The sequence below is a fragment of the Lipotes vexillifer genome, unplaced genomic scaffold (assembly GCF_000442215.2).
Source record: "Lipotes vexillifer unplaced genomic scaffold, Lipotes_vexillifer_v1.1 scaffold573, whole genome shotgun sequence".
Taxonomy (NCBI): domain Eukaryota; kingdom Metazoa; phylum Chordata; class Mammalia; order Artiodactyla; family Lipotidae; genus Lipotes; species Lipotes vexillifer.
The window spans coordinates 1,826,861-1,849,233 of NW_006796432.1; the positions used below are offsets into that span (position 1 = coordinate 1,826,861).

Here is a 22,373-nt window from a genome sequence, read left to right on the forward strand (position 1 = left end):
GCCAAGTCTGAGGCCCCCCCCCCCCCGCCCCGCCCTCCGGTGCTCCCCGCAGATCCAGGAAGTATGGCGTGCCAAAACCCAAGTTCGACAAGAGCAAGTACAGCAAGGCGGGGAAGGAACAGCACCCCGGGAAGGTGGTGAGCACCAAGCGGCCCATCACTAAGCCACCCACCAAGGACAAGGCCGTGCTCAACAGCGTCAGGTGGGTGACCGAGGAGCTCGGAAGGTGGGCCGGGCAGGGGGACGCGGGGCCACCTCCTAGCAGGCTTCCTGGGAGGCTGTCGGCACCTTGGGGGAGCCAGACATCGTGGCTCTTCTCTGCTCTGCTGCCGGGATCCTTTTCGCCCTTGGCTTCGTCAGCTGGAAGAGAACGTTTCATTTTACCCACAAGGATAGTAAAATCTGGACCATGCAGGCTGGAAAGCAGACCAGTCTGAATTAATAAAACATCTAAAATGTACAGAATTGTTTAAAAAGTCTAACTTCTTTTACCCACACAATAATGCACAGTTATTGTAGAAAGACTGTAAAGTGCACCTGTGCATATTGGAAAACACTGAAATACCCCCCACGTAGCAACTGCTTTTAACATTTAAGTGCAGAATGTTTTATTTGTACATACGTATTATCTTGTTACATTGTAAATGGCTAAAATAGTACAATATTCAAAAGCATATGCAGTGAAAAGCCACTCCTCTTCCTCTCCATCCTTAAGCCTCCCAGCTCCCTTCCCTGAGGCTGCAGTGTCACTTTCGTAGCCTTGCAGAACTGTTCTGGGTGTACACGAGCAAGTGTACGCATACCCAGAGGTTGGGAACTGTACAAAATGCCTGTACCTTGCTGTTTCTATTTACTCCTGATCTTGGAGATGATTCCATATCAGCACAAAAAGAACTTCCCCCGTTCCTCTTTTAAAGTAGCTCCATATTCCATGTGAGGATATGCACACATATTTAGTAGAATTTTCTTTAGAAACATGTTTATGACCCTCAAGTTGAAATTCAGGTAGTGAAGTGCTACCGAGCAGAAGCCTCCAGAGGACTTAAGTCACCAGAGAAAAAAGTGTCTCAGGGCTTCTCTGGTGGTGCAGTGGTTGAGAGTCCGCCTGCCGATGCAGGGGACACGGGTTCGTGCCCCGGTCCGGGAAGATCCCACATGCTGCGGAGCGGCTGGGCCTGTGAGCCATGGCTGCTGATCCTGCGCGTCCGGAGCCTGTGCTCTGCAACAGGAGAGGCCACAACAGTGAGAGGCCCGCAAAAAAAAAAAAAAAAAAAAAAAGTGTCTTATACATAAACGGGGCTTTTAAATCAGTACTGTCCCATAGAGCTTTCTGTGACGATGGAAATGTGCGTTTCTCTGTCTGTGCTACTCACCACAGTGGCCACTAACCACACATGGCTACTGAGCACTTGCAATGCAGCGAGTGCCGCCAAGGAACTGGACTTGTAATTTTAATTAATGTAAACTTAAGTAGCTACATCTGGCCAGTGCCTGCTTCTTGGACAGTGCAGCTCTGAAGTATGTAGAAAGAATGTTTGAAAAGTGTCTCTTCGAGATTTTCCACATTTTAAAGCATCAAATTGTCCTCATAATTTGCTCAGGAAACTTTTCTTGGTCAGAACAAAGCTGATCTTGACCCCCGCCCTGTCTGAACCATCAGCTGTAGTTGGGGGAGGGTGAACGAATGCCTGGTGAGGTTCTGCATTCCCCCCACCAGGAGGAGGTGTGGGCATGAGGAATTCTGATTCTGGTGCTTTGGTCTACAGCAGGACTGCCTTGAGCGAGAAGAAGCCCGCTGTGAAGCCGAAGTCACCGGAAAAGAGCAAGCCGGACGAAAAGGACCCAGAAAAATCACCCACCAAAAAACAAGAAGGTGAACAAGCAACTTGGGCCTGATGCGGGCTTGGGGCTGCTTCCATCCTAGAGATGGCGGCGCAGCCTGGGATCCAGCCTCGTTGCTTTTCCCTGACCGCCTGGCTCCCTCGGGTTTTAGTTTAGGCAGGGCAGCCCTGCCCAAGACACGGAAGACATCCCTGGCCAACTGCGATTATTGCTCCAGGACTCCATCTCTGCTGACCTGAACTGATGGAGGTTAGAATAGCAGCTCCAGAAATACCATACTCCCAAGGGAAGAATAGATGATTGCGATTGAAAGTAAAGATTGAAAATCTGCTCAGAAATTTTCCTCCAGAAGGGCACTTACCTGGGACATTAGAACCTTATCTTCCTAAAGGCCCAAGCAGACTTGGAGAAAGCTATTATTGTCACAAAAATTGCTTAGTCAGTCGGGAATGTTTCTGAGATACAGAAAGATGAGACTGGGGGGAAAGCGCTGCACCACTTGGTCACCAGCCTGAGGAGGTGAGGCTGCAGCTCAGACCCGTCAGGTTGGGGGTTATGTGTGTCCTTCAGCAGTCGGGTGGAGACAGTCTGTTAACAGACCCTGGAGTGACGGCAGGAAACGGGGTGGGGGGGGGTGGTTAGATGAATTGGGCCCTGAAAGAGAGGGTGCAGTGGGAGCATGCAGTGGGACCCCCACTTCTCACCGATTCCTAACACTGTGAACACTTTTCCATCAGTCCCTGAGGAAAAGTACCTGACATTGGAAGGATTTCACAAGTTTGTTATTGACCGAGCCAAGCAAGACATCCGTAGTGTCTGGAGGGCGATTTTATCCTGTGGGTACGATCTTCATTTTGAGAGGTAAGAGGCTGTCAACCCAGTTGATACCTTGTGTAAAAATTGTTCTCAGAGAGAGTAGCATGGACATATATATACTACCAAATGTAAAACAGATAGCTAGTGGGAAGCAGCCGCATAGCACAGGGAGATCAGCTCGGTGCTTTGTGATCACCTAGAGGGGTGGGATAGGGAGGGTGGGAGGGAGACGCAAGAGGGAGGGGATATAGGGATATATGTATACGTATAGCTGATTCACTTTGTTATACAGCAGAAACTAACAGACCATTGTAAAGCAGTTATACTCCAATAAAGATGTTAAAAAAAAAAATTGTTCTCAGCTACTAGACGCTTCCCCAAGCAATTACTCCCCGGGAAGCCGTTCCATCTGGCCTGTTTTTAATGCCTATTGAGTTATTTTCCAATTTTTCCTAATTGTTTTTTTTTTCAACATTTTTATTTTTATTTTTTTTACATCTTTATTGGAGTATAATTGCTTTACAATGGTGTGTTAGTTTCTGCTTCATAACAAAGTGAATCAGTTATACATATACATATGTTCCCATATCTCTTCCCTCTTGCGTCTCCCTCCCTCCCACCCTCCCTATCCCACCCCTCTAGGTGGTCACAAAGCACCGAGCTGATCTCCCTGTGCCATGCGGCTGCTTCCCACTAGCTAGCTATTTTACGTTTGGTAGTGTATATATGTCCGTGCCACTGTCTCGCTTGGTCACAGATTACCCTTCCCCCTCCCCATATTTCCTAATTGTTAATGTGGATTTTCCAGCCCGTTTGAAACTGTTCTATAGAACAGAAATTCACTGTTTCACAGTTCTGGAGGCTGGAAGCCCAAGATCAAGGTGTCAACAGGTTAGCTTCTCTGGAGGGCTCTCCTTGGCTCACAGACGGCCACCTTTGTGCTGTGTGCTCAGGTGGCCCTTCCTCTGTGTGCCTGCATCCCTGGTGTCTCTCCCTCTTCTATGAGGACAACAGTCCTATTGGATTAGGGCCCCACCCTGTGACCTCATTTAACCTAATGACCTCTTTCAAGACCCTGTCTCCAAATACAGTCACAGTCACATTGGCGGTTAGAGCGTCAGCATATGAATTGGCAGGAAGGGGACATTTCATTCCCTAACAGGGATGATTTCTTATTCCAAAGAATCTTTTTTCTTTGGACTCACACATTCTCTCCCACTCTCCATTGCCCTCTCTCACTCCCAGGCAGGAGCACAGCAAGGTCATGAGTCACCAGGTCTCCAGGGCCAAACTAAATATGGTTTCCCCTTTCTAGCTATAAGTGAATCCCAAGCAGGCAAGATGTTTGCAAACCAAAAGAAATCTCCCTGCTCTCTCCCTCTGGCTCTGCCACACGCAGGCCTACACACCCATTCGCACAGCAAGATGTACTGGGCCCCAGAGAAGGAATGGCTGCCAGAAGCATGCTTTTTTAAAACCCTGTTTTCAGAGTTGAGAAATTGTTTACTGCTTGGCACCAGCACTTTGTACCTTCATTGAAAGCTCAGAGTCGATGCCCAGATGGGCCTTGGATCATGGTGACAGGGCCAAGTTCTTCGACTGGTTTTAGAAACCAGTAAGAGACACGACTTTGGGGGCTTTCCTTAAAAGCAGAATCACCTATTTTGGACTAGAAACTGCATTCCAAGTGAAAAGGGGACAAATTGGACTGCAAATTAATTCCAAGGTAACACATTTGTAACAGCTGGAAGGCCTGGTTCACGTGTGTTATGGGGCCACGGTGATGACACATCCAGCCTGGAAGAGGGGATCACCTCCTGAAGGCGCTAGGTCTCTCTGGGAGCACTCCTAGGGTAGGACAGAGGTGGCCTGCAGTGACGAGAGCCTGGCACCAGGCTCCACCACCTCCCTGAGACAGGTCCCTCTGTGCGATGCACCCTGTGTGGCATGTGACCCCCCTCGAGGTGCCACAGGTTCTGGAACGAGAGGCACCTGTCCACCCACCTGCCTGCCTGCAGGCCTTTCTAGGGTTAATAGCTCAATGTTTGTAGAATAAGGACACACACACTTGATAAAAACCTCATGCAGTATATTCAAACACAAAGGAGATTTCCTGTGATTCTGTGCCCAGGGGTAATCACTTGGAAAGGTTTCAGTAAACACCACTCCCAACATTTTTCCAGGAGTAGATGTTTTCAGTACTGTAGCGTGGGATCTGACAGGAAATAGTGTCCTGCAGTGTGCTTTTTTCGTTTTTCCACGTCATTTGATACTGTTCTACCAGATGATTTTAGTGGCTGCCGAGCGGTCCGTTTTTGGGGGTGGTGTAATTTATGGCTGATGTTGCTGTAGCAAGGCAGCCCTCACAAACACACCTTTGCCTGCCTGTTCAAGGAGCCACGTAGGGGAACCCTGGGGTGGGATCGCTGGGTAAAAGATGATGGCTTCAGTAACACCAGCAGCTGGCACTTGCTGTGCCCTCGGAAGGGGCGGGACACCGTGCTGTGTGCATCACAGGTGTCCTCTCAGTGACTCCTCCTGACAGCGTGAGGCTATGCTATCGCCAGCTCCATTTCATAGATGAAGAAACTGAGGCTCAGGAAGTAGGTGTGCTTTGTAGCCTAGATTTCACCCAAGGACTCCAGTGCCCCGTCTTTAACCCTAAAACCCTGCTGCCTACAGACAGCAGGGAGGCACGTGGGGACGCGTGTTGCCGTCCCCCCAGCCTGCTCAGCTTGTTCCGTTAGAAAGGAGCTTTCCCCTCAGGACAGGCAGTTCCTCTGCAGTCAGCACCTTGGCTGAGCGCCAAGAAATGCCTGAGAGGCGAGGCTGTCTTATAAAGGTCCTGCAGGAGCTGGGACGTGGCTGCGGAGGAACCCAGCAGTCTCCCAGCGGCCGCTGCCCCACCTTGCCTCTCCCCACCCCCAGGTGTGCCTGCATCGACGTCCGGCACGCACACAAGGCCTCCAGGAAGTGGACCCTGGAGATGGACGTGGCCCTCGTGCAGTACATCAACCGGCTGTGCCGCCACCTGGCCATCACACCCGCGCGGCTGCATCCCCATGAGGTGTATCTGGACCCCACAGACGCCGCCGACCCCAGAGTGGCCTGTCTCTTGAGTATGTGGCCCCAGGGGGATACCTTTCAGGGTCCTCCCCCTGGGTCGCCCTGTGGGGGCCTGCCCCATGACGGCACAGGGTGGTTTAGAAGGACTAGATGCCCTTTCTGTGCCCGTTAGAAAAATCCTTAGGAACACCTGCTGTGAACGGGTGGGTATAAAAAGAGGGAGAGAAAGACAAGAAGCTGTGATTGTGGCCAAATTAAAGTTTGTGAGGCCTTATTATGTGCTCCTCGCAACGAAGCCAAGCGGCAGACACAGAAGTGCGGTGGCTGGGAGGCAAGACCCCTGCCGTCACACCCAGGCCCCTGCCTTGAGGCCGCCTCGGATGCCAGGCTGGCGTTGGGGGTGAGACGGGGTCAGGGCAGTCTGGTAGCGTGTGTCAGAGACATTAGTCTTAATTACAAGAGAGCAGCATGTTTGTATCAAAAGCTAGGAATGCATACAAAAATAACGCACACACAGAAACGGACATTCTCCGTAAATCCACCCCTGGAGAATAAGCCCTGTCACACACAACAGGCCCTGGGCTGGCTCTGGTGCTGGGGTGTGTGCGCGCCTCGGGCCCCACTTAGCCTGCTCACCCTCACTCAACCACAGTCCGAGCCCTCTCTGTCTTGCGGATACCGCGACAGTGAACGTGGCCGTGAACTGTCCCAACGTCAGTCTCACGGTCAGAGAGGAGACGTACGTGAGGGCAAACAAGTAAAATTCAGTGTGCCATGTAACAGTCTCCCGATTTCGATGTGTGAGGTCACACCACGGGGAGCTGGGGGAAAGGTACACAGGACTCTACTTTGTTCTGCAACTTCCTATGAGCCTGTAATTACTTCAGAGTTAAAAGTTAAAAATCAAATGGTACCCAGCCCCGGCACAGCCGCAAAGCCTGGCTGAGTGGACCCTCGGGTCCCCTCCGAGCCCAGGCCTCGCCCTCTGCTGCTGCTTGGCACAGGCTCAGGGAAGCCGGGATCTCTCACTCACCAACAGCCTCTGGGCTCCAGGGATAAAACCCACCGCGGGAGCCTCCCTGTCCCTCCCTGCGACCGGGCCACCTGCATCGTTCAGACGGAGAGTCTCGGCCTCGCTGGGCCGAGCCCCCGCCTGACCGCCCCTCATGCCCTGCAGATGTGCCCATCGAGAGCCTGCGCCTGCGCTTCGCCCTGCTGCAGTCCCTGAACACCACGCTTGAGACCTTCTTCCTGCCACTCGTGGAGCTGCGCCAGACGCCCATGTACACGCACAGCATCGCGGCCCTGCTGAAGGAGGCCAAAGGTCAGTGCCTGAGCCTCCTGGGCCGACCCCGATGGGTGGGGTCTCCGGCATCACCTGGACTCCTGCAGCTGCCCAGGGCCCCACCCCCCCACCCCCAGCCTGTCCTTGGACACACGAATCTTTTCTGGAGCAGTGGTTCCACCCAAGAGCAGTTACTTTAATTATGCTCTGAAGAAAACAAATACGCTCTGAAAAACTAAACTTACTAAAAGAGTTTTCAGATTATTTAGAAATACATAAACGTAAAGCTCTGACCCACTAGCTGCCCCCAACATTCCTGCATCCCAGAGACGACCATCACTAACAGATGAGTCTGTCCTTCCAGACTTTTCTATTCACATACGTATACACACACATTTGTCTTTTTTAAATCAAAAACTGGTTATCAGGCTTCCCTGGTGGTGCAGTGGTTGAGAGTCCGCCTGCCGATGCAGGGGACACGGGTTCGTGCCCCAATCCGGGAAGATCCCACATGCCACGGAGTGGCTGGGCCCGTCAGCCATGGCCGCTGAGCCTGCGCGTCCGGAGCCTGTGCTCCGCAACAGCAGAGGCCGCAACAGCTAGAGGCCCGCGTACCACAAAAAACAAAACAACAACAACAAAAAACTGGGTATCCTCTTATACATTCTGTTCTGCACCTCTGCTTCACAGATCTCTGCCTGTTGACACACACACCCTCCTTGCCTTGCTGTCCACAGCGTAGGTGTCCACGTCCTTATCGATAGACACTTCCGTGGTTTTTATTTTTTGCTGTTTCAGAAGTGGCCACAGAAACCTCCTTATTCTTTATGTATTTGGGTTTGTATTCCTGCAAGCAAGGTGTCTCGTGGGCATGACAGGGTCCAAGGGTTTAATCCTGCGTTCACATTTGGGTGGAGACTAACTAATCACTCTCTAGTGGGGCGGGACCTCTTATGCCCCCAGTAGCACATCCCCCCAGGGGCCTGCGGGCCGTCCCAGAAGAGACTGGACGGACCTACAGGGGACAGCGTGGCCCCCGCCAGGCCTCGGGGTGACTGGGAAGGAAGGTAAGCCACCCCATCCCAGCCTCTCTACCACATTCCTCCCTCCAGGGCTGATCTTTTATGACACGAAGGTGACCGTCATGAATCGGGTGCTGAACGCCACAGTGCAGAGGACAGCTGACCACGCGGCACCGGAGATTACTCTGGACCCACTGGAGATCGTGGGAGGTGAGATTAGCTACACAGACCAGAGGATGCAGGCAGCAGTGCTTGAACCAGTTGATTTCTCGCACATAAGAGAAGCCTCTAAAAGTGGGAGTCCCGGGCTGCTCTGACATTCCTCGTTGGCTTGGGTGCTTCTGTTGCCCTGCTCTACATCCCAGCCTGTGACATCCGCCTCCAGTCCCTCCCAAGCTCCCAATCCAAGCAGCAGAGGGAGGGGGCATCAGCGGCACAGGCCGCACCTCAGTGCAGGGGAGGTGGGCTTCGTTCTGGCCGTGGACATGCTAAAATCAGGGCTCTAGCACCGAAAAAGAGGGGAGGCTAGATATTGGGGAGGCAGCCAGGAGTCTCCGCCACAGCCTGTGAACGGACAGATGTCGGGAGGGGCACGTGAGAGAAGCCCAGGTGCGGGGCCTCCCCCGAGACACGCGGAAGGATGGGAGGGGCTGACCACGTGGAGAACGGGGTGGGGGGGGGGGAGCCGGGGGAGGGGGTTAGCCTCACCCCTCCCAGAAACCTTCCCCATTCACCCAGCCTCACAGGGACCTCTTGGCAGATTGGTGGGCACGGCTCTGCCTGGGGGGGTGGGGGGCGGGCTCCTCGAGGGACCCACGTGGCAGACGTGAAAGATTGAAGATGTTCCAGGAGCAGAAGGGAGGCAGTGGCTGCCCCCAGCAGGCCGGGGCCTGGCCGTGCGGCTCTCCTGTGCTCGGATTCAGGAGATGGCCACCTGGAGGTTTTGGCACTTCCTCTCTCATTCCAGGGGAGATCAGAGCCTCTGAAAACTCCTACTTCTGCCAGGCAGCCAGGCAGCTGGCCTCGGTGCCATCCTCCCAGCTTTGCGTCAGACTGGCAAGTGGCGGTGACCCCACCTATGCCTTCAACATCCGCTTCACTGGGGAGGAGGTCCACGGCACCAGTAAGTGGCACCCCGCAGGCCCTCTGTCAGCCAGTTCAGGGTGAAGGCTGTGTTTAGAATGTAAACATTCCTGGGGTTATTTTCAGCCTAAATGGCCCAATATCTTACCCATTAACAAGAGTCAAGCCACATCCTCATTACCCTGCTCTGCACAGAAGCCAGGACCGCCCCTAGTGACCATCTGTCCAGGCTCTCCAAACCCAGCCCTCCTGGACTTGCCCCTGTCCCCTGGGGATGTGGCACCTGCCACTGGCCTGGAACTCCATCCCAGCGCTGTCCAGGCTTGGGGACCAGGCTTCTGATCAGTGCTAGGAGTGCATTTCTTGCTGAGGAGAGACACCCTCAGTGTGGATTGGACTTCTTTTCCAGGAAGAGCCCTTGGCTGAGGGTTGGTTGGGCCAAAAGCTTGTGTGTGCCCCGTGAGAGACAGGGGTCTGGGGAGCCCTTGATCAGAATGGCACATCCTGCCATTTCACGCTGCAGGGAGGAGGAATGGCCGCTCAGAACATGCTCCTTCATGGTCCTTTCAGTCCGTTTAGCCCAGACGTTCAGGAAATGCGCTGTTTGGGAGAAGACAGTTCTTTCACTGGGTGCGCTGGGTGGGGAGAGCTCTTGGGGCAGCTCTGGTTCCCATTCCCGTCCTGATCATGGGACACTTCCCGCAGCAGCCTCCTTGCTGGCCAGTGCCGTGGCATCCTCTGGGCACACCTCGGAGGCTCTCTGAGAACAGCTCTGTTCATTGAGATACCAGAACGTGCCAGGCCCAGGCTCAACACCTTACGCTCCTCATGACACCAGCACGTCCCACTTCACAGGCGGGGAAACTGGGGCTCCACCAAGTTAAGTAGCTCCCCCAAGGTCAGCAGCATCACTGGGGTGCAAACCCAGATCTGTCCAATCCTAAAGCCCAGCCCTTGGCGGCTTTAGCAGGCGGGAGTGTCCTGCTTCTCCGTGGCAGCGGCCAGGCCCTGACATCTGTCCCCAAGCAAGTCCTCCACGTGCACAGCTGTCCTCAGTGCTTCCTGACCTGAGGACACTGATGGGATGCATGGGGAAGGGCAGAGGAGACCCAGCCACAGAGAGGAGTTTTGCAAGAAACCCAAAGGCACATTTGGAATGGCAGTAGGAGAGGAGCTGATCATTGCTGTTGCCCTTTGCGTGTGTCCGTGTCTCCATCCATTTATTTATGTTCTCACTGGACACACACTGAGCCCTGGGCTTGGCAGGAGGCAGTGCTGAGGAAAACATGGGGCCCTGCTCTTGGCCCAGCGCAGGGGACGGACGCGGGTCCCACAAGCCCTTGTATCGGTGTCAGCTTGCAGCTGTGAGAAGTGACCCGCGTAGGATCTGCCTTTGATCTCGTTGAATCCCTGGAACTAGCCTGGGAGGTGGGTACAGTGACTGCCCCCATCCACTAGGTAGAGGGGTGGAGGCTGGCTCCGTCACAGAAGTGATTCCCCAGGAGCCACGCAGCTAGTTAGTGGCCCCGCGGATTGGAGCCCGGATCTCCCAGCCCTTGGGCGGGTTCTGTTTCCACCCGCCGTAGCCACAGCCCAGGGGGCAGAGGAGTTGACTTCCCGGTGGGGGCAGGGCCTGCGGGCAGGGTAGGCTGATAGGTCCCCATCTGTCCCGCAGGTGGCTCCTTCCGCCACTTCCTGTGGCAGGTGTGTAAAGAGCTGCAGAGCTCCTCGCTCTCCCTTCTCCTGCTGTGCCCCAGCTCAGCCGTCAACAAGAACAAGGTAAGACGCGAGACCTGGGCAGCCAAGGCTGGTGGCCCAGCGGTCGGCTCCCTGAGGGGCAGGGGCTCGGCTCATGGGTGCGCGTCCTCATCAGCTCTGAGCCCTTTCACAAGCCGTCCTGGTCTGGGTGGTGCTCTTGCTGCTCTGGCTGGACATGCTGCCGCCTGCCGTGGGTCCCGTGGGCCTGGGACCCATGTTCCTGCGGGGAGCAGAGGCCCACGTCAGTCACCTTACCTCTGCCTCCACTTCCAGGGCAAGTACATCCTGACCCCAAGCCCCATCACCTACGGGGAGGAGCAGCTGCTGCACTTCCTGGGCCAGTTGCTGGGAATTGCGATTCGAGCAGATGTCCCTCTTCCCCTGGACCTCCTGCCCTCCTTCTGGAAGACGCTGGTGGGCGAGCCCCTGGACCCTGACCAAGACCTGCAGGAAGCCGACATACTCACCTACAATTATGTCAAGAAATTCGAGAGTGTAAGTGAAAAGCCCACATTTTCTGGGGGACGGTGGGGCCCGGAGCTGTGCCCCTGGGGCCCTTATTGCCACCCCATGGCCTCTGTGTCCCCACCTGGGGACTGACAGCTGTCTCTTGAAGAACATTAGGCTGCATAATGCATCTCTGCTGGCCAGGCTTGTCTCAGGGGGACAGGAGCCTCTCAGGCTTCCCTCCTTGCAGACAGCTGCAGCCCAGGGGTAACTTAACCAGCCTGCTGGGCCTCGTGAGGACACAGGGGTGAAGGGTTCCCAGCAGCTAAAGGAGTAGAAGTGTTGGGTGGGAGCTGCTCCAAGCTGAGCCAGTTTCACTTTAAAGAGCTTGGTTTCAGAGTTTCACGAAGAGCACAGGAGATCAACTCTTGGGTATCACCTAGGCAGGGCGCTGGGAACGGAGCTCTTCCTCCCTCCCCTGTGCCTTGGGACACACAGAGATAGTGAGATCACAGCAGTGTCCGACCGTTCCCCTCCACACGCAGACCAGCCCACCTATGGTCGCTGCTCAGGCTGCGGTCAGGTCTGTCCATTGGTTCGGCAGAGTCGCTGAGGCCAGGCTGGGCTCACGTCTGTTGTCAGGGAGCTTCCCCGCTGCTCTCCGTTTATGTAAGGCCCACGCTGGAGGGCTGTGTTCAGAAGCCCTCACAGTGAGGCCAGGAGGGAAGTGAGGCTCAGAGTGGTGGGCTGGCCGGGAGCAAAGCCACTAGGAGAGCTCGGGTCTGGCCAGCTGGAAAGCCTGAGCTTTTTGGCCCACACGCGCTCCTCAGGTTAGAGACCATCCCGGCAGAGTGTGGAGGTGGCCCGTGATCCAGCCCTCCCCGAGGCCGGCGGCTCTTGCTCACCGGGGGGCAGACTTTGTGTTAGAGGCCTTGCGAGGCTGCTCTCCAGGGGACATCTGCTGAAGGAGGGGTCGGCCGATCGGCCTCCACTAGCCAGACTTGAGGGCCCTCGGAGGGGCCTCGTTGCCAGGCTCTCCGTAGTCCCCTTAGCTGCCACTTGAGGGAAGCCAGCGCACGGGAGCAGCAAAGCCGGGGTCCTGGACAGCAGTTGGCTTCTCAGCGGAAAGAGGGCCGACGATGAAATGTTTAAAGGGTCAAAGCAGGACGCCCTCCACGGGCTGGGGATTTATGAGTAGCTGCCAGGTGCTGCTCTGAGAAGTCCTCCCGGGGGCGTGGGTGGCAGCAAAGGCCTGAGGCAGGCAGAGGATGTAAGACGGCGTCCAGGCAGACCATCCAGCCAAGGCTTCTGTCTGGAGGGGATGGGCAAGGCCCCAGAGGGTGCTGGGAGACAGAACCACCCCGGGAGAGGCAGGGGAGGCACATGAACCAGAAAGAAATGCCCTGAACTTCTGTCGGGGCATTGAAGGCCTGCCTGCGGCCTTCACTGTCCCAGAGCTACAGGCTTGTTCTCCCCTGGGTCAGATCCCGTCCTCTCCTCGGTGGCCCAGCATGCACATCAGTGGGCCAGATGGTGGAGGGGGTAGCCCGTGTACCTTCCACAGGTAGAATTAAGTCAGGGCTCTCTGGTGACAAGTGACAGAAACCCCAGCTCAAACCAGCTTAGGAAAAAAATTTTTTTTAGTGATTTGATCTTAAAACTAAAAGTACAGAAATAGATTGGCTTCAGACAGGGTTGAATCCAGGTGCTCCAATGATGTCGTCAGTGAGTGATCTCAAGATGGTCCCAGCAGCACAAGGTGCGCTGCCTTCAGCCGGGTCCACACCAGTGAAAGAGGGCAACTGTAATTTGGGTCTCGTTGGCCAGGCCTCGGTCACGTGCCTAACCCTGAACTGATGGCAAGGCTGGCGGGCCAGGCCACGGTAGCCCCCACCCGAACAATGACCGACATCTGCCCAACTGGGGAAGGGGTTCCCTCTTCCGAGGGCCTGGGGAGCAGGGCGGCAGTCAGCCCCGACCTGCCGTGCCTCCCTCCAGATCAACGACGAGAGCGAGCTGGAGGCCCTGTGCGCCGAGATTGCCTCCCAGCACCTGGCCATCGAGAGCCCCGACGGGCCCAGTAAGCCCTGCTGCCGGTTCACCTACCTGACCATGGCGGGCGAGGAGGTGGAGCTGTGCAGCCACGGCCGGCACATCCCTGTGGCGTGAGTGCATGGGGGCCTAGGTCAGGGGACCGGTGGCTTCCACTGGGGGGAGGGTGTGAGGCAGGACGGTGGGCGCCAGGAAAGATGGTGGAGTATCTTCAGTGACACCCAGAGCAGGAGAGGAGTTCACTGAGCTGCCAGGCCTGGGAAATCCAGGTAACGGCCTGGGGCCTCTGCCCACACGGGTGTGGCCCCCAGGCCCCGGAGCAGCCTCCTGAGCGTCGCCCCTCACCCACGACCCCCGCAGGTGGGAGAACAAGGACATCTACGCAGCAGCCATCCGGAGCCTGCGGCTGCGGGAGCTGCAGAACATCGAGTGTGTGACAGCCGTGCGCGCGGGCCTGGGCGCCATCATCCCCCTGCAGCTGCTCACCACGCTCAGCCCGCTGGAGATGGAGCTGCGGACGTGCGGCCTCCCTTACATCAACCTCGAGTTCCTGAAGGTCGGTGGCTGGGCCGGCTGGGCTGACAGGCATGTTGGCAGTGGCCTGTCATGTCTTCCTGGGCCCCAGCACTCTGTCCTCCTCACGTGTGAGAGGAGCTGTGCTCACCCCTGTCTCACTGCTGCGTAAACTGAAGCTAAGACAGGTCACTTACCCAAGGTCACCCTGCCAGGAAGTGGCAGATCACCTGCCTCCCGAGCCCATGAATTAAGCCACCAGCCTGAGGTGAAGCCCCCTCCACTGTTCAGCCTGGCCCGCTTTTGCCCATGCCAGCTGGGAGACCTTGCCCAAGTGACTTCACCTCTAATGGGACCAGTGACAAGACCTGCCCGGCAGGGTCAGTGGGGTAATGTATGGAGAACCCCGGCTGCCGGGCCTAGCGCATAGGCCACAGTCACACAGACAGACGCTGTTAGAACTGCCTTTGCGGTCCTTGTCATCATTGTAACCTCCCTATGTCCTGCAGCCATCGATTCCCTGCTGCACCCTGCCCCGGGATTGGGCCCAGCCTTGGTCGGGGGGGGGGGCACTGGGTTAGAAGCCCAGGCCTGCTCACGTCTGCGACCTTTCTTCCCCAGGCCCACACCATGTACCAGGTGGGCCTGATGGAGACGGACCAGCACATCGAGTTCTTCTGGGGGGCACTGGAGATGTTTGCCCAGGAGGAGCTGTGCAAGTTCATCAAGTTTGCCTGCAACCAAGAGCGCATCCCGTTCACCTGCCCCTGCAAAGACGGGGGCCCCGACACAGCCCATGTGCCCCCATACCCCATGAAGATCGCCCCCCCGGATGGCACAGCAGGTACTGGCCTCCCCTGGTCATGTTCCAAGTAGGGACACATGGGCCCCGTTAGGAGCTGGGGCTGCTAGGCCCTGCATGAGGGGGGAAGAACAATGGAGAGGGACCCCGAACACCAAGGCCCAAATGTAAGTGAGAGAGAGGCCAGGGGGTGGTGGGGTGGGCTTGGGGCCATGTGCTTCCCAAACCTGACCTTCGCCAAGTGGCAGTATAGGCCCGACGCTGACGTGTCTTCTGAAACATTTAAAAGCTTAAAATCCAGAAGTGTTTTAATCCTCCAAATTTTAAATGCAGCAAAATTAATTTAAAAAATCAAAACTCTTTGCCGGCCAGACAAACCTGCCTGCGGTCAGATTGTCACGGGTCAGCCATTTGGTACCTGTGCTGTACAGCAGCTGTGTATCTGCCCTTTCCTTCTCCAGAATCCAGCCTCCCAGGCCCTCATCCCCCCGACTGGACCTTGGGGTTGACTTGGAGCAGCCCAGAGAGGCAAACCTGGAGGCAGAGGGTCCAGCCAGGCCTCCCTGGGATCCAGTCCCACGCTCTAACGTTGGCCCGATGTCTCTCCTATAGGTTCCCCAGACTCTCGCTACATCCGAGTGGAGACCTGCATGTTCATGATCAAGCTTCCCCAGTACTCCTCTCTGGAAATCATGCTGGAGAAACTTCGTTGTGCCATTCACTATCGCGAAGACCCCCTGAGTGGCTGAGGGGAGGGAGCCCGAGTTAGGCTGTCACCAAGGCACCGCTCTGCTGGCTTAGGAAGCCTGCCACTGCGAGCACATCCCTCCGGGGCCCTGCGTGAGGAGTTGGCAACATTTTGCTTTTCTGAACCTTTGTCCACATTCCAGGACCTCCTGGAAGACTTAACCTTATGTATTTGTACGTTTCGTGATGGGTTGGTTCTTTTGCTACCTATTTGTGGTATGTTTGTAGGATAGTTTAGTTCCCAGACAGCTCCTGTCTCATTTGATCTTCCTGGACATGTTCCTTCGTGGCCACCAGGTTCTGAGGCTGTGAGGCCCCAGTTGGTTCCACATCATAGAACCACCCAGCAGGAAGCTGGTAGTGAGATGCCCTTGGCCCACAGAGCATCCTGTTCTTTCTGCAGAGCGTCTTCACAGACGAGTGTGTGGCCAGCCCTGCCCCTCCGCCTTGAGCTGGAGTTTCTCCTGGACGTGGCTCCTGCAGGCCTCCTTCCATTTTGAAATGGTTGGGCCAGTTACCGAAACATGGGAGACACACACAGGGAGCTTTACGTGTTAATCTTCCGGCTTTAGACCCTTGTCCATGGTCTGGGTTTTCCTGAAGAAAAGCCCACAGTGGTTCCCCCGTCCCTTCCCACCCAGACAGCCCTCTCTGCTGTCCGACTTTTCTGGGCCCCAGTCCGACAGTTTCCCACTGAGTGCTGCCCGGGATTAGAAGACCAAAGGGTTCCTCCCTGACCTTAGTATGCAGAGCCAGGCCAGGTGCATCCCAGCTCAGGAGTTGAGAGGACCCCTGGAGCTAGAGGGACAGTGCTCAAGTTGGGGGCCTTTTTCTGAGGCTCAGAACAGGAAAGCACATGATTCAAGCCTGCCCCACTTTCGTACTCAGAAATGTCCCTTCCTCACTACGGTATTTGTGATGTGAGGAGCAGAGGAAAGGCTACACCCCATTTTAAAAAGAGCTGTCTGAGGTGCTCTGCTCAATTCAGGGCCTACTGCAGTGACTAAGACCTTCAAGTCCAGATGGAGACACCAGGGTCCTTCTGCCCCTCTGGCCAGGCCCACGCGGCACCCCCTCCCTTCCCCATGTGAGTGTGTGCCAGGGCTGAGCTGCTGCAGCCCACCTGCGGCCCCAGTGCATTTGTGCCCTGAGTAGGTCTTTGTCCACTGGTACTTTGTTCGAGAGCAGCATATGCCATCTTGCTGGACACTGTCATTTTGGGCCTTGCCAGTTCTCACAGAATCACATCACTGTATTTATTGTATAATATTGTGAATATTGGAAGTTCTGAGTGAGTGCTGTCTAGAAGGCTTTGGAGTGTGAATGCTGGTGAGAGAGAGGATTTGCTCCTCCTTTCTCTGCTGTGGCCCTGGCCTGTTGGAAAGGTGTGTGGATTTTAGAGTTAGAGGCATTAGCATCCACCTCCTCCCTGTTACTCTTAGGAAATGCATTAAGGACCATTATAGAAAAGATTCCCTGACCTAAGGAAAGGATACACCTGGATGAATTGTTCCGGTTGCATCAGTTACATTTGATGCAGGATCAGTCATGTCTGGAGGTGCCTGCAAGCAGTTTCCCTAATTGGAAGGAATACGGTAGGCCATTGCCTCCTGGGGGCCACAGCCCCCTTGACTGGGGGGGGTCATGCCAGGATGTAGTCCTGACAACAAGGATCCTCTTATTTCATTTCTGCATAATGAAAGAGCCTTTGGATTTACTAGAAGTGGTTTTTCCTCCCTGTATTTTTAAATCTTGGTCCCCCCCCGCCCCCATCCTTCCCATCCCTTGAATGGACTCAGAATTGTCAGCTACCTCCCCAAGAGGGGTTTGGAAAGCTTCTGTTGGCCCATCACTTGACTAGATGACAGCTGTGAGTAAGATACCTGCTGCTAACACGACTGCTTCTCCCAGAGAGCACATTGAGGTCCAGACAGATCCAAACCTTGGTCCTAAAAAAATGTGTGCTGTAAAGTTACTTGATGTATATTTATTATAATTATTTATGGTTGCATCTAACAAACTTTTCATTCAATTTGATGCTATTTACACCATTGCTGTGTAAAAGCAGCTCATGACAGGAAAAGTCACACCAATAAATAACCTTCATCTAATTTTGATTTACCTTAAGAGTTGTGTGATCATCTACTCTTGCTGAGAAGATTCGAAGGCCAACATGCTTGGATGGCTCTGATACTTGAGGGTCGCCAAGAAGCTAGGAATTAAAAGTATTTCTAATTATTATGGTCTCTTTACACTTGATGTGGTTCTTACTCCATTATGCTTATAAACTACCCCTTGCCCCCCACTCGACTCCTTATAGTCTATGGTTTTCATACAGAAAGTCTGATTAAAGGGATGGAAATCCAAGGTCAAAGGTAAACCTAACCCTGCAGGTTCTGCCCACTCCTTGTCCTGGAGCTGGTCTGTACTCTTGTGCCAGTGTGAGGATTCTCCTCAAATGGACTGTTGCACTGGAAGAGTCTGGGCCTCTCTTAGACCACGTGTCCTCCTTTGGGCACAGGCAGTGGATTTAGAACTACTTTGTGCAAAAGGAAATGCAGGGAAGCAGTAAAGAGCTCAGAACTACTATCCAAAATCAGTGCTCTGCCCTCTTCTCGCTGTCCCGTGTCCATCCCACACATACCCACCCCCCCGCCACATACACACAGAACCAAAAGACATTGTAAAGGGAAGGAATTGGAGGCCTCATGTGCCAGGGAAAAACAAGGAAAAACTGGAAATGCATGTAGGAAGCAGAAATTCAAGTCCCCACCACCCTGCAGAAGGCCGGAAGTTATATTCTGGAGAAACTACCTGAGATGCTCAGGGCTCCAGCCCCTGCCCCCACCCCACCCCAGGCTCCTACAGCAGGCTGGAAGACCCTGCCCTGAACTAACCCAGAGGAAAATCCTACAGATCCTGCCAGCCTGGGCTCTCCAGTGAAAATGCCAGCCTACTGTTCAGTGAAAGTGAATGGTGAAGAGAGCTCATCACCTTCAAGTGCCTCACTCTTAAGTATATATAGATAGCCCAGAAACATCAGAGGTTTGTGGAAAAGTACAACATAAAAATACCAAAACAAAAATAAACAACTCCCAGGAAATAGTACCGGCAGTAGAACAAGATATCCAAGAAAAAACTAAGGCGCAAAGTGTAAATACTGTGTCCATTAAGTAAGGGGAGAAAAAGGCTGTGAGAGAAGATAAAAAACATAAGCTTTGGAAATTAATATCAGAAATAATATGATAAAAGGGTAAAATTGATGAAATCTCCCATAAAGTAGGGCAAAAAAACCCAAAAGAGAATATGAAGGAAAATAAAAAATGGTCAGTCTAAGAGGGCCGACATCCAACTATAATAGGAAATCTGCAAAGAAAGAACACAGGAGAGAAATTACCAAAATAATAACACAAGAAAATTCTGAAAAACTCAAGAGGACACGAGTTTCCAAAGAATCTATACCAACATACAACATGGGGAAATTTCAAAACACCATATAGACACCCTAAAAAGCTTCAAGGGAAAAAACCGGTTACATGCAAATCAGAATGGCATCAGATTTTATAACAATCTAGAAAGTAATGCTTTCAAGACACTTCTAATTCTAGCTAACATAGATAAACAGAAACCAAACCTTACCCTCTCTTCTACAAAAAACAAAAAACCTGACAAGTGTACCATCAGACAACAGGCATGAAGGACAGAGACCTGAGAGAAGAGAAACAATGTGGTGGGCCCTACCACTGCCTCTGCCTACAGTTGGGGCTGAGCTGTGAGCAGCAAAGGGAGGAGAAACTGAGGGTAGAACCCAACAGTCTCCCTGAGATGAGAAGTCAAGGCATCCAAGGAGATCAAAGCAGCTAGTTTACAGGGCAGGGTATCAAAAAGGAAAGAGTTATACAGAGAGAGAGCTCTATAGATCTGCTGAGAATCCCACTCAAGTGTTCACTGAGTACTGATAATCCCATGCATGTAAGGAAACTGCCAGAGGCTGGGGAAAGAACCCGCCAAAAGGATTAGAGCTGTCAAAGAACAGGAAATAGTTCCTTTTCCCAAGAGCCAGTGTGGAAAACAGTTTATTGGGCATCAGTTTTGCTCCAGTAGTGGAGCAAAATTAGCCCTAGGCTACTCACTGCTCAGGTCCCACTTAATAAAGCTTAAAAGTTTGATCTAGAAGGATCAAACTGTTTCCAAGTAACTAAGTATGAGAAACAAAGCTCAATATTTATAGGAATACAAAAATACCCAGCACCGAAAGAGGTAGAATTCAGAATATCTGGCATCCAATCAAAACCACCAAACATGCAAAAAATCAACACAAGAAAACCCAGAAAGTACACAAATGATAAATTAGTGACCAGGGGAATTAAAACAGTTATTATAACGACATATTAAGTAGTGACCTGAGAAATACAAAAACCCAAATTTAACTTCCAGAGATAAAAATTACAATGTCCCAAATGAAAACTACACTGGATGAATTAACAACAAATCAGACTACAGAAGATTTAGTGATCTTGGAGACATATAGAAACTGTCCATCTGAACACAGACAAAAGAATCCAAAAAAGTGAAAAGATTACCAATAAGCTATGGGGCAACTTCATGTGGCCTAATATATGCATAAATTTAATCCCCCAAAGACAGGGAAAATGGAGAAACAAATATCTGAAGAAATAATGGCTGAAATTTTTCTGAATTTGGTTGAAAACTATAAACTCAAAAGATACAAGATGTGGGCTTCCCTGGTGGCGCAGTGGTTGAGAATCCACCTGCCGACGCAGGGGACACGGGTTCGCGCCCGGTCGGGGAAGATCCCACATGCCGCGGAGCGGCTGGGCCCGTGAGCCATGGCCGCTGAGCCTGCGCGTCCGGAGCCTGTGCTCCGCAACGGGAGAGGCCACAACAGTGAGAGGCCCGGGTACCATAAAAAAAAAAAAAAAAAAAAAAAAAAAGTAACAAAGATACAAGATGTTTAATGAATTTAAAGATGAAATAGGTAGTAGTGATGGTTGCAGAACAATGTGAATGTACTTAATGCCACAGAATTGTACAAAGGCACATTATAACCAAGTTGCTTAAAATCAGTGATAAAGTGAGGAGGAGACAAGATGGCAGAGTAGGACTTGAGCTCACGTCCTCTCACAAACAAAAATCACAACTGCTGAATAGCCATCGACAAAAAAGGACTCAAACCTACCAAAAAACTATATTCTACATCCAAAGACAAGAAGCCACAGCGAGGTGGTAAGAGGGGCACTTTCATGATATAATCAAATCTCATACCCATCAGCTGCGTGACCCACAAACTGAAAAATACATCACAGAGGTTCTCCCACAGGAGTGAGAGTTCTGAGCCCCATGTCAGGCTCCCCAACCTGTGGGTCTGGCATCGGGAGGAGGAGCCCCCAGAGCATTTGTCTTTGAAGGCCAGTTGGGCTTGAGTGGAGGAGCTCCACAGGACTGGGAGAAACAGACACTCCACTCTTGGAAGGTGCACACAAGGTTTCATGTGCACTGGAACCCAGGGCAAAGCAGTGACTCCATAGGAGCCTAAGCCAGACCTACCTGTGGATCTTGGAGGGTCTCCTGGGGAGGCAGAGGTCGGCTGTGGCTCACTGTGGGGGCAAGGACAACTGTGGTGGAGGCCCCAGCCAATATTCATCGGCATGACCTCTCCCAGAGGTCACCATTTTGGCACTGAGACTTGGCCCCACCCAACAGCCTGCAGGCTCCAGTGCTGGGACACTTCAGGCCAAACAAGCAACAGGGCAGGAACACAGCCCCACCCATCAGCAGACAGGCTGTTTGAAGTCGTCCTGATCCCACAGCCATCTCTAAACACACCCCTTGATACAGCCCTGCCCACCAGAGGGACAAGACCCAGCTCCACCCACCAGTGGGCAGGCACCAGTCCCTGCCACCAGGAAGCCTGCACAAGCCTGGACCAACCTCACCCACCAGGGGGCAGACACCAAAAGCGAGAGGAACTACAATCTTGTTGCTTGAGGAACAGAAGCTACAAACACAGAAAGTTAGACCAAATGAGAGGGCAGAGAAATATTTTCCAGATGAAGGAACAAGATAAAATTCCAGAAGAAAAACTAAGTGAAGTGGAGATAGTCAATCTTCCTGAAAAATAATTCAGAGTAGTGATAGTAAAGATGATCCAAGATCTTGGAAAAAGAATGCAGGCAGAGACCGAGAAATACACGAAATGTTTAACAAAGAGCTAGAAGATTTAAAACACAAATAGAGAGAGATGAACAATATAATAACTTAAATGTAAAATACACTAGAAGGAATCAGTAGCAGAATAAATGAGGCAGAAGAATGAATAAGTGAGCTGCAAGACAGATTGGTGGAAATCACTGCTGTGGAACAGACTAAAGAAAAAAGAATGAAAAGAATGAGGACAGTCCAAGAGACCTCTGGTATAACATTAAATGCACCAACATTCACATTTCTCTCTTCTCCCGGGAGAAAATATTTGAAGAGATAACAGCTGAAAACTTCCCTAACATGGGAAAGGAAACACTCAAGTCTAGGAAGTGCAGAGTCCCATACAGGATAAACCCAAAGAGGAACACACCAATACACGTAGTAATCAAATTAACAAAAATTAAAGACAAAGAACTCATATGTGGAATTTAATGTTTTTTAAATGATATAAATGACCTTATTTACAAAACAGGAACAGACTCACTGATTTCAAAAACAAACTTATGGGGCTTCCCTGGTGGCGCAGTGGTTGAGAGTCCGCCTGCCGATGCAGGGGACACAGGTTTGTGCCCCAGTCCAGGAAGATCCCACATGCCGCGGAGCGGCTAGACCCGTGAGCCATGGCCGCTGAGCCTGCGCATCCAGAGCCTGTGCTCCACAATGGAAGAGGCCACAACAGTGAGAGGCCCGTGTACCGCAAAAAAAAAAAAAAAAAACG

The 22,373-nt window shown here is 52.8% G+C and overlaps 1 protein-coding gene across 1 annotated transcript in view; it reads left to right on the forward strand.

The window, feature by feature from the left end:
* The window catches only part of HECTD4 (HECT domain E3 ubiquitin protein ligase 4), a 145,512-nt gene extending 130,077 nt beyond the window's left edge, over window positions 1–15,435 (forward strand). Inside the window, 13 exon segments of the mRNA XM_007468587.1 lie at window positions 53–202; window positions 1,767–1,873; window positions 2,580–2,703; window positions 5,587–5,777; window positions 6,902–7,048; window positions 8,122–8,241; window positions 8,999–9,154; window positions 10,790–10,893; window positions 11,146–11,367; window positions 13,318–13,484; window positions 13,732–13,927; window positions 14,506–14,728; window positions 15,299–15,435. Of these exon segments, the coding sequence (XP_007468649.1) occupies window positions 53–202; window positions 1,767–1,873; window positions 2,580–2,703; window positions 5,587–5,777; window positions 6,902–7,048; window positions 8,122–8,241; window positions 8,999–9,154; window positions 10,790–10,893; window positions 11,146–11,367; window positions 13,318–13,484; window positions 13,732–13,927; window positions 14,506–14,728; window positions 15,299–15,435 (2,044 nt within the window).
* Window positions 15,436–22,373: the final 6,938 nt, after the last annotated feature.